The 12,211-nt window shown below is 39.8% G+C and overlaps 1 protein-coding gene across 1 annotated transcript in view; it reads left to right on the top strand.

Annotated features, from left to right (window-relative positions):
* The window catches only part of TEX11 (testis expressed 11), a gene marked incomplete at its 5' end in the record, with an annotated part of 336,930 nt that extends 325,079 nt beyond the window's left edge, over positions 1-11,851 (top strand). The window contains 2 exons of the mRNA XM_029241408.1: positions 10,615-10,779; positions 11,644-11,851. Of these exons, the coding sequence (XP_029097241.1) occupies positions 10,615-10,779; positions 11,644-11,706 (228 nt within the window). The remainder of the gene's footprint in view (positions 1-10,614; positions 10,780-11,643) is intronic.
* Positions 11,852-12,211: the final 360 nt, after the last annotated feature.

Below are 12,211 nucleotides of genomic sequence, written 5' to 3'. Positions count from 1 at the left end.
TCAGAGAAGAAAAAGAAATAAAAGGAATACAAATTGGAAAAGAAGTAGTAAAACTGTCACTGTTTGTAGATGACATGATACTATACTTAGAGAATCCTAAAGATGCCACCAGAAAACTACTAGAGTTAATCAATGAATTTGGTGAAGTTGCAGGATACAAAATTAATGCACAGAAATCTCTTGCATTCCTATACACTAATGATGAAATATCTGAAAGAGAAATTAAGGAAACACTCCTATTTACCATTGCAACAAAAAGAATAATATACCTAGGAATGAACCTACCTAGGGAGACAAAAGACCTGTATGCAGAAAACTGTAAGACACTGTTGAAAGAAATTAAAGACGATACCAACAGATGGAGAGATATACCATGTTCTTCGATTGGAAGAATCAATATTGTGAAAACGACTGTACTGCCCAAAGCAATCTACAGATTCAATGCAATCCCTATCAAACTACCACTGGCATTTCTCACAGAACTAGAACAAAAAATTTCACAATTTGTATGGTAACACAGAAGACCCCGAATAGCCAAAGAAGTCTTGAGGGAAAAAAAACTGGAGCTGGAGGAATCAGACTCCCTGACTTCAGAGTATACTACAAAGCCACAGTAATCAAAAGACAATATGGTACTGCCATAAAAACAGAAATACAGATCAATGGAACAGGATAGGAAGCCCAGTGATAAACCCACACTCCTATGATCAACTAATCTATGACAAAGGAGGCAAGGTTATACAATGGAGAAAAGACAGTCTCTTCAGTAAGTGGTGCTGGGAAAACTGGGCAGCTACATGTAAAAGAATGAAAATAGAATACTCCCTAACACCATACACAAAAATAAACTCAAAATGGATTAGAGACCTAAATGTAAGACCAGACTCTATAAAACTCTTAGAGGAAAGCATAGGCAGAACACTCCATGACATAAATCACAGCAAGATCTTTTTTGATCCACCTCCTAGAGTAATGGAAATAAAAACAAAAATAAACCAATGGGTCCTAATGAAACTTAAAAGCTTTTGCACAGCTAAGGAAACCATAAACAAGACGAAAAGACAACCATCAGAATGGGAGAAAATATTTGCAAACGAATCAGTGGACAAAGGATTAATCTCCAAAATATATAAACAGCTCATGCAGCTTGATATTAAAAAAACAAACAACCCAATCCAAAAATGGGCCGAAGACCTAAATAGACATTTCTCCAAGACATACAGATGCCCAAGAAGCACATGAAAAGCTGCTCAACATCACTAATTATTAGAGAAATGCAAATCAAACCTGCAATGAGGTATCACCTCACACCAGTTAGAATGGGCTTCATTAGAAAATCTACAAACAACAAATGCTGAAGAGGGTGTGGAGAAAAGGGAACCCTCTTGCACTGTTGGTGGAAATGTAAACTGATACAGCCACTATGGAGAACAGTATGGAGGTTCCTTACAAAACTAAAAATAGAAATACCATATGATCCAGCAATCCCACTACTGGGCATATACTCAGAGAAAACCACAATTCAAAAAGACACATGCACCCCACTGTTCATTGCAGCACTATTTACAATAGCCAGGTCATGGAAGCAACCTAAGTGTCCATCCTCAGACGAATGGATAAGGAAGATGTGGTACATATATACAATGGAATATTACTCAGCCATAAAAAGGAACGAAATTGGGTCATTTTTTGAGACGTGGATGGATCTAGAGACTGTCATACAGAGTTGAAGTAAGTCAGAAAGAGGAAAACAAATACCGTATATTAACGCATATATGTGGAACCTAGAAAAATGGTACAGATGAACTGGTTTTCAGGGCAGAAATTGAGACACAGATGTAGAGAACAAACGTATGGACACCAAGGGGGGAAAGCCGTGGGGGCGTGGGGGTGGTGGTGTGATGAATTGGGAGATTGGGATTGACATGTATACTCTGATGAGTATAAAATTGATGAGTAATAAGAACCTGCTGTACAAAAAGAAAAAGAAAAAAGGTAACATTCTTTTCTCCCAGTTAATGTTTTCTCTTTTTTGTTGATTTTCATGGCATGGGATAGCACTACTTTTCCAATTTTGTCTGAAGAGCCATGTCTTGGAAACAACAGATGTGAACTCTTTTCTATTAATATAAAAATCATTGTCTTTCTATTAATATAAAAATCATTGTCTTTCAGTACGGTAGTATATTCTACTTATAGCTATTTTAGTGTGTTTTTCTTTTCAGTCTCTTCACGTTTTTCTTTACTAAAATGTCATGTTTACTTTCTTGTATATTCACTCCTCCATATTCATGCATTAAATCATTCAAAATATTTATTAAGCAAAAAAAAAGAAAAGATGCTCAACATCACTAAATATTGGAAAAAATTCAAATCAAAACTACAACAGGGTATCAACTCACAGCAGTCAGAATGGCCATCATTAAAAAGTCTACAAATAATAAATACAGGAGAGGCTATGTTGAAAATGGAATCCTCCTACACTGTTGGTGGGAATGTACATTGGTGCAGCCACTGTGGAAAACAGTATGGGGGTTCCTTAAAAGCCTAAGAGTTACCATATCATCCACCAATCGTACTCCCAGGCATATATCTGGAGAAAATTCTAATTTTAAAAGATACATGCACCCCAGTATTCATAGCAGCACTATTTACAATAGCCAAGAAATGGAAGCAACCCAAATGTTCAACAACAGATGAATGGATAAAGAAGATATGGTGTGTTTGTGTGTGTGTGTGTGTGTGTGTGTGTGATATATATTTGCATACATATACACACTCAGTGGAATATTACTCAGCTATAAGAAAAAATGAAATAATGCCATTTGCAGCAACATGGATGGACCTAGAGATTATCATATTAAGTGAAGTAAGTCAGATAGAGAAAGACAAATGTTATCACTTATATGTAGAATCTAAAAAAATGATACAAATGAACTTATTTACAAAACAGAGATAGACTCACAGACCTAGAAAACAAACTTATGGTTACCAAAGTGGATAGCGGAGGATGGGGGGAGGTAAATTAGGAGCTTGGGATTAACAAATACACACTACTAGGTATGAAATAGATAAACAAGGACCTGCTATATAGCACAGGGAACTATACAGTAAGTACCCTACATACGAACCTCCAAGTTGCAAACTTTCAAAGATGCAAATGTGCATTTGCATGTCCAATCATGTAAGGCGTGAGTGAAATTGCAGCTTGCCCTCCGTCTCCTACTGCTGATGATCCTTCAGCTCTGCCATCTCCCAGCTCCTCTCCCTCCTCCAGTCGGTAACTCTTCTTGCCTGTTCACTTGATGCCAGCCCCTGGATGCCAGCTGTTGTTGTGCTGTACTACTGTACTTTTCAAGGTACTGTACTGTAAGGTTAAAAATGTTTATTTTTGTGTTTGTTTTTTATGTATTATTTGTGTGAAAAGTATTATAAACCTATTACAGTACAGTACTATGTAGCTGATTGTGTTAGTTGGGTACCTAGGTTAACTTTGTTGGACTTAGGAACGCGCTCTCGGAATGGAACTCATTCGTATGTAGGGGACTTACTGTATTCAGTATCTTGTAATAACTTATAATGTAAAAGAATCTGAAACACTTTGCTGTACATCTGAAACTAACACAACATTGTAAATTAACTATACTTCAATTTTTAAAAATGGTTAAAAAAAAAGGAACCCTAAAGAGAGTAACTGTTGACTTCTCACCAGAAACAGTGGGGACCAGAAGGCAGTGGCATATTCAGAATGATAGGGAAAAAGTAACAGCTAACCAGGAATCCTATAATCAGCAAAATTATCTCACAAAAATGAAGATATTAACAAATAAAGAAAAACTGAGAATTTCTTGCTAGCTGACCTGCCTGCAAGAAATACTAAAGGAAGTTCTTTAGGTTGATAGCAAGTGAAACAAAAAGCATTGGTACTTAAGTAATCATACAACAGTATAAATGCATACTTCTTTTCCTTTCTTCTCTTGTATTATTTAAAAAGCAAACGTATAAAAGATACAATTGTTTGTTGGGCTTTTATCGTATAAAATGTAATATAAAAATAACAGCACAAAGAAGGAAGGTGGGAGCCAGTTTGGGAATAAGGAATGACACTAGAGAATAACTCTAAGCCATGGGGAGAAACAAAAAGAACCAGAAATGGTAAATAAGAAAGTTAATATAGGGGCTTCCCTGGTGGCGCAGTGGTTGAGAGTCCGCCTGCCGATGCAGGGGACACGGGTTCATGCCCCGGTCCGGGAGGATCCCACATGCCACAGAGCGGCTGGGCCCGTGAGCCATGGCCGCTGGGCCTGCGCGTCCGGAGCCTGTGCTCCGCAACGGGAGAGGCCACAACGGTAAGAGGCCCACGTACTGCAAAAAAAAAAAAAAAAAGAAAGGAAGTTAATATAACAAATTATAAATATATACTTTCATTCTTTACTTCTCTTAGCTTCTTTGAAACACATAAAATTATATGAAGTAATTAAAACTTTTATTGTTGCATTGTCTATTTCGAAACTTACCATAGGGCTTCCCTGGTGGCGTGGTGGTTGGGAGTCCGCCTGCCGATGCAGGGGACAGGGTTCGTGCCCCAGTCCGGGAGGATCCCACATGCTGCGGCGTGGCTGGGCCCGTGAGCCATGGCTGCTGGGCCTGAGCCTCCGGAGCCTGTGCTCCGCAGCGGGGGAGGCCGCGGCAGTGAGAGGCCCGTGTACCGCCAAAAAAAAAAAAAAAAAAAAATTTACCACAAAGCTATAGTAATCAAGACAGTGTGGTACTGACATAAGGATAGACATAGAGATCAGTGAAATAGAATTAAGAGTCCGGAAACAAACCCTCACCTTTATGGTCAGTTGATTTTTGACCAGATTGTGAAGACTATTCAATGTGAAAATGTAGTCTTTCTAACAATGGTTCTGGGACAAGTGTGTAGCCACATGGAAAAGAATGAAGTTTGGACCCTTATCTCGAAATGGATCAAAGACCTAAATGAAAGAGCTAAAATTATAAAACTATAATTATACATAAGCTAAAATAGTAAGACTTTTAGAAGTATAGGCTTAAATCTTTGTAACCTTGGGTTAGACAGTGTTTTCTTAGATATGACACCAAGAGCACAAGCAATAAAATAAAAAATCAATTAATTAGATATCAGCAAAATTAAAACTTTTCTGTGAAGGACCAACAAAGAAGTGAAAAGATAACCCACAGAATGGCAGGAAATGTTGGAAATCATATATTTGTTAAAGAACTTGTACTTAGAATCTATAAAGAGCTCTTACAACTCGATAATATAAAGACAACTAATTTTTTTAATGGGCAAAGATCTGAGTAGACAGTTCTCCAAAGAAAATATTCAAATGACCAGTAAGCATATGGAAAGATTCTTGACATCATTAGTCATCAGAGATAGGCAAATCGAAACACAGTGATCTACCACTTGACACCCACTAAGATGACTATAGTCAAAAAGACAGATAATAACAAGTATTGACAAGGATGTGGAGAAATTGGTGCCCTCATACACCATGTTACTGTACAGTGGTACAGCTGCTTTGGAAAACAGTCTGGCTAAGTTCCTTAGAAAGTTAAACGTGAAGTTACCATATGACCCAGCAATTTCACTTCTAGGTATATACCCATAAGAAATGAAAACAAATGCCAAACAAAGACTTGTACACAGATGTTCATAGCAGCCCAAAGTGGGAGCAACCCAAATGTCTATCAGCTGATGAATGGGTAAACAAAATGTGGTATTTCCATACAATGGAATATTAATTGGCCATAACAAAGAGTGAAGTATTGACACATGCTACAACATGGATGGACCTTGAAAACATTATGCTAAGTGAAAGATTCCGGTCATAAAGGACTACATACTGTGTGACTCTGGACATTTATCTGAAATGTCCAGAATAGGCCAATCTATAAAAGACAGAGATGGGGGTTATTTGGGGAGATGGGGAGTGACTGCAAATGGGCATGGAGGTTTCCTTTTAGGGGGATGAAAATATTCTACAATTGACTGTGGTGACAGTGGCAGAACTCTGTGAATGTACTAAAAGCCATTGAATTGTACACTTTTTTTTTTTTTAGCAACTTTCATGGTTTGGATGCTTCTTTTTTTCAAATTTATTTATTTATATTTATTTTTGGCTGTGTTGGGTCTTTGTTTCTGTGCAAGGGCTTTCTCTAGTTGCGGCAAGCAGGGGCCGCTCTTCATCGCGGTGCACGGGCCTCTCACTATCGCAGCCTCTCCTGTTGCAGAGCACAGGCTCCAGACGCGCAGGCTCAGTAGTTGTGGCTCACGGGCCTAGTTGCTGTGCGGCATGTGGGATCCTCCCTTACCAGGGCTCGAACCTGCATCCCCTGCATTGGCAGGCAGACTCTCAACCACTGCACCACCAGGGAAGCCCTGTACACTTTTAAGTAGATAAATTGTATGGTATGTGAATTATATCTCAGTAAAGCTGATGTACACAATATTCACTTCAGTAACCCTGAAGAGAGCCTAAAAAGACAGCATTTCTGTTCCAAAACACGTAACAGTTTTGTTAGACTGTTATATGACTGCCATGTTTATTAAGATGTTGAAGACAGAGAAAACTGGCTTCAAATATGAGCCCCAGAAAATCATAAGCGCAAACATCTCTACTTGCTGGCATTGATTTGTATGTTACCACAGGCAAGCCTATGTTGCACTGGGGTGAGTAGCTGCACGGTTGCATTTCTTCGTTGAAGATGAATGATTCTCCTGAGCAGTGTTGGACATGAGTAGCTAACGCAAATGAAAATAAAACTCATCCAGTTCCCTAACTCATTGAATGGCACCATCATTCCTCCAGTTGCCCAAGCCAAACGTCTCGGAGTCATCCTCAATTCCTCCCTCACTCCCATTTCTAATCTATCACTAAGTCCTGTCAGTTCTGCCTCCTAAATATCGTATATTCATTTACTTTTTCCCATCTTCCACCATCACCAACCTAGTTCAGGTTATCATCTCTTACCTCAGCTACTGCAGGAACCTTTTAGCTGGTCTTCTTGCATCTCTTGCTTTCTTCATTTCTCCATCCAGCAACCAGAGTGATCTTTTAAATTTTCGAATATATGTGACCTTGCTTAATCTTCTTCAGTAGTTTCTCATTGCTCTTAAAAACCAAAATCCTAAACATGGCCTACAAGGTCCTGCGTACCTGTCTGTCCTCATCTTGAGCCACTCTTTCCGTCACTCTCTGTACTGCTAGCCACACAGTACTCCACTAATTACCACCTCCTAGACAAATTTGATGGCCTCTTTCTTTACCCTGGCCTTCATTATTGACCACTGCCTCCTTATTGAAATTGTCTTTTCTTTTGTCCTTTATGTTCTCATCACTCTTCTGTGTTATCTTTTCCCTCTTGCCACCCAACTATGAACATTTCCAATATTCTCTACTCTTTCCTTCTCCATATTCTATACTCTGTCCTTTAAGTGGATTGATATTTTTCAACTATTACCTGAGTTCCAGCCCATATCTGCAACAGCCCACATGATATCGCCAAAGTTACCTCAATCTCAACATGATTAAAATAGAAGTTAACATTATTTTGATCCTTTATCCCCAGAAACATTTCCTTCCAATTTCTTCTTTCAGTGGTATCAGCATTCTCTCAGCCATTCAAACTGTGTACTTCAGAGCCATTTTTAATTGACCTATCTTCCATTCCCCATGTCAAATCAGTTACCAATTCTACTGATTCTTCCTTTAGAGTGTTTCTTACATCTTTCCATTTCCATTATCACTATTTTTGACCCTCATCCACTTCATTCTTCATCTCTTAACAAGTCCATTTAAACAGTTCTCGCTGTATGTGTTTTCTCACACTCACGTCGGTTCTAAACACCACTGGCATTTCAATCTTATTAAAACTCCAGTTTCATCATATAACTTTCCTTCTCAAAAAGTTTCAGTAACTTCTCATTGCCAGCAGAATAAGTCCCAAAATCTGTGGCCTGTTATGCAAAACCCTTAACATTCCAGCCCGATGTTTCACAAATTACATTCCACAAGATGTTAGTAAATGATCTACATACTCTGGATTAAACAAAGTTACATGGTTTCTTCACTGTAAAAGTTCCTAAAACTTGTAATGAACTAATGTGCATTAAAACTCTCCAAGAGGTTGTATATAGAATGCAGCATTTCCAAAATGTATTTGACTAAAGAACCCTATTTTTATACACCATCTGTTAACATTTTTCATGACACTAATGTTCTAAGGAAAAGCATCTAGGAAGTGCTTAGGTAGCCCCACCCTACATTTCCAGTCCTATTTCCCATTAATTTCCCTACATCAGTTGTCTGCTTGGGCCAAATGACTGTTAGTTCCCCTGAGACGTGCTTAGTCTCAAGCACAGTCTGAGTCTTTATTGATTCTGTTCTGCCCACATGGAATGCCCTTCTCTTTCTCTCTCTATATATTTTAAGTTGAGATACAATTCGTATATCAATTCATATATAAAATTCACAATTTTAAGGTATACAATTCAGTGGTTTTTAGTATATTCACAAAATTCTGCAACTATCACCAGTATCCAAATCCAGAACATTTTCATCACCCCAAAAAGAAACCCCATAACCATTAGCAGTAACTCCCCATTCCCCTCTCCCCCAGCCCCTGGCAACTACCAATCTGCTGTCTCTCTGGAATTGCCTGTTCTGGACATTTCATATAACCTCTCTATAGCTAGATATCCTGCTCATCTACTCTAAGATCATGTCTATTTGTTCAGTGATTCAGTTAAAATTACAACACGGTCATGTGTCAGGCTGTGAATACGCAAAGGTAGATGACATTCTGCCTTTAAGGAACTCCCAGCCTAGTGAAGGAGACAGACAATAGGTGTCGTGAACAAAGTGCCATAGGAACAAAGTGGTACAGATAACAAATTGTGGAGAGTCAGGCAAAGCCTGAATGAGGAGGTAGCATTTTAATAACTGGATATTCATTTGTTCATTCATTCATAAATTCATTCATTCAGCAAATATCTATTGGACCCTTATTATGTGTCAGGCACAGTGTTGGACTCTGAGGATACAAAGATGAAGAAGAAAAATTCCCTGTACTCAAGGAGCTCAGCCTGGAGGAGATATATATATATACACAGTTTCAAAACAATGTGATATAAGTTGTATTAGAGGAATGTAAAGCTTGCTGTGGCAACAGAGAGAAAGGAATGACTAACTCCGTTTGTTAATTTGAAGAAAAGGTAGAAGTTTACCAAGTGGATAAAGATTGGCTGGGGGGCTGGCATTTCAAGCAGAGAGACTAGACCTCTGACTGTGCCAGCCCAATGCTCATTTGTTTGACTGAGCTGGAGTACCTAATGCCTGTGTCACTCTGACTAGCCCTTAATCACATTCCTGGTGTGGTCCTCTTTATACGTGGATGCCTTGTCTCCCCAGAGGCATTATGTATCATTTAGGATAAGAGCTTTGTCTTGTCACTCTTAGCACCCTCATTCTCATAGTGTTTTATGCATAGTAATTTTTTATAGATCCACATGGGTGAAAGGACAGCTGAGACAATGTCATTGACACTCTCAACAACCTGCTGCCCAGGTCTTCTGTCACATATCCCCCTTCAAGGGCCTGAGACCTCTTGTGTAGATGAAGGACTTTAACATGGAATGAGCACACAAGTGCTCCCTCTGTGGTCCATCTCCTATACAAGAACGGCAAAAGTAGGTCCTTAGACTAATCCTTTTTGCTATTGCAAAATCTTGTGATCAGCCATGTTAAAAGACAAAGGGACCATCTTAGAAATGTGCCCTGTGTTCATAGCAAGGTAGATACTGTCAACACTAAAGATCATTTTTAAATTATAATCAGTTGACTTGAAGTACAATAAAACAGATTACACTCCATAATCAGTTTTTGCCTTCAAAGTGGAATCTGAGGTTTCCCGGAGAAGGAATTCTGCCTCAAGATTCTAACAGAAATTCTGCCTGAGTTTCCAGCCTGCTGGCCTGCCCTACAAATTTCAGACTCAAGATCACAACATCAAGTCTTACCTGATTTTACAGCCTGCTGGCCTACCCTACAGATTTCAAACTTGCCAGCCCCTACATTGTGTGAGCCAGTTCCTTAAAATAAATCTCTCTATACATATGCAAAAAATAAAGATTAATATAATTTCTATTCCAAACACAGACTGATTCAGGTCAAGGAAATTAAGAGATTCAATAAAACTGCTGCTTCACAACCTTCTCTGAAAATTAGAGATAGGTATTGGGGAGATAATCGACTGAGGACAGCAACAAGGGAAGCGCCAAACAGGATACAGGTTTTTCTCCTGCTTCAGAAAGACAGAACTCAGTCCAAGAGGGCTTCATTGCTTTTTTAGTGTATGTGTCACTTCATGAGGTCTTGCTATGGAGCATCCTACAGCTGACAGACCTTCAAGGTGGTCTCCTCCTACTCTCCAGGAGCACAGGATTGCTCGTGGGGGCCGCGGGCTCCTTCCTCCGTGTCAGCAGAGCACCCATTGTTTAATAATACTGGGATGCAGCCCTCATAGAGTCAGGGCTACAGTGATTGTGACAGTAATAACTGTAAACCCACTGTTCTTGGATTTCAGGAAGGCTACCCAGAAACGGAGATTCTCTGGCTGATGATCAAGTCCTGGAATATTGGAATATTTATGTACAGCAGCAACAAGTATATGTCTAGTGAAAAGTGGTGTGGCCTGGCACTGCGTTTCCTTGACCACCTTGGCTCCCTTAAGAGAAGCTATGAAACTCAGGTGAGGAGGGAGAGGGCTACGGGTGGATGGCATGACTCAGGGACAGAGAAGTTCTACATAGCTCTCGTTAAGGACACAACCCTACCTTCCTTGGCTAGGAAAGGATCTTGACCATTGTTCCTCTCAGTGGTTCCACAAAAGTGCAAGAGTTATGGGACTATAAACAGTAATTTTTTATAGTGAAAACCAGGAAGAATGGTGAACAAGGCAAACTTATGAATAGAAAATGGAATCTAATTAAGAAGAATGCCAAGAGTGGACTCTGGAAAGATGCATCCCTGTCAATGCCAGTGCACGTAGGGAAGGACCAGCCTCTGTGCAAACAATGAGTGTTTAAAAAGACATTTTCTGCAGGAACTTTTTTCTTTTTTGCGGTACGCGGGCCTCTCAACTGTTGTGGCCTCTCCTGTTGCGGAGCACAGGCTCCGGACGCGCAGGCTCAGCGGCCATGGCTCACGGGCCCAGCCGCTCCGCGGCATGTGTGATCCTCCCGGACCGGGGCACGAACCCACGTCCCCCGCATCGGCAGGCGGACTCTCAACCACTGCACCACCAGGGAAGCCCAGGAACTATTCTGAGTAGCAGACTTCTGGGCCCTTAGCTAACGAGGAGAGGCTTGATAGAGAAAAAGGTTTTGTATCACATAAGAGCAAAGGATCTTTTATGTTTTAAGTACTTCCTCCCTTCTTCTGCCTATCTCTAGTGAACAGACCTAGTGTCATGGGATCCCTTTTCCCCAGGTGAGTTACTGTATGTTCTTCCCAGAGTGGTGCCTCAGGTCTCTCATGCCATCACCATGGGTCTGGGAAGATTTCCCACATTTCCTTTCCTCTCAAGAAATCTATTTGCTGTTCTCTTTCCCAGATTCATGTTCTGTACAGTGAGCTTCTGGAAACATTAAATAAAAAAAAAGGGCCCACTTGTTAATGAAGAGTGAGAACTGCTGGAACAGAGCAAGCTGCCGGTGACTTGAAGATATGTGTTCCTGAGATGTTGAATGTTTAAATTCTTACCAAACTTACTCTTGAGTTTTTGTTTCTGTTTTCTCCTGCCCTATTTTCATGTTGTTAAATGACATTTTCTAAAATAAAAGCATTTTGACTTTTAGTGCTGTGACCAGCTAATTTCTGGGGGACAAATGATTTTTTCCAAAGTGCTAAGGAGCTAAGGAACATTTTATATATATATATATATATATATATATATATATATATATATATATATACACACACACAGAAATAGCCCATGTGAGAGCAAGCTGATTCATGCCCCATGTGACCAAAAGGGGATGTTCATCCCAGTCCCACACAGGTTGCATTTTATTCGAGAAGTGCTGAAATTCGCAATACCTGAAGATAACAGAGAACCATAGACTCTTCATCGGAAGGACCTTAGTGGTCTTTGGGCCCAGCATCGATCAGATTTCATGAAA

This window comes from Monodon monoceros, unplaced genomic scaffold, assembly GCF_005190385.1.
Source record: "Monodon monoceros isolate NGI ecotype Baffin Bay Population unplaced genomic scaffold, NGI_Narwhal_1 Super_Scaffold_22, whole genome shotgun sequence".
Taxonomy (NCBI): domain Eukaryota; kingdom Metazoa; phylum Chordata; class Mammalia; order Artiodactyla; family Monodontidae; genus Monodon; species Monodon monoceros.
This window is presented reverse-complemented; position numbering and strand designations above follow the sequence as displayed.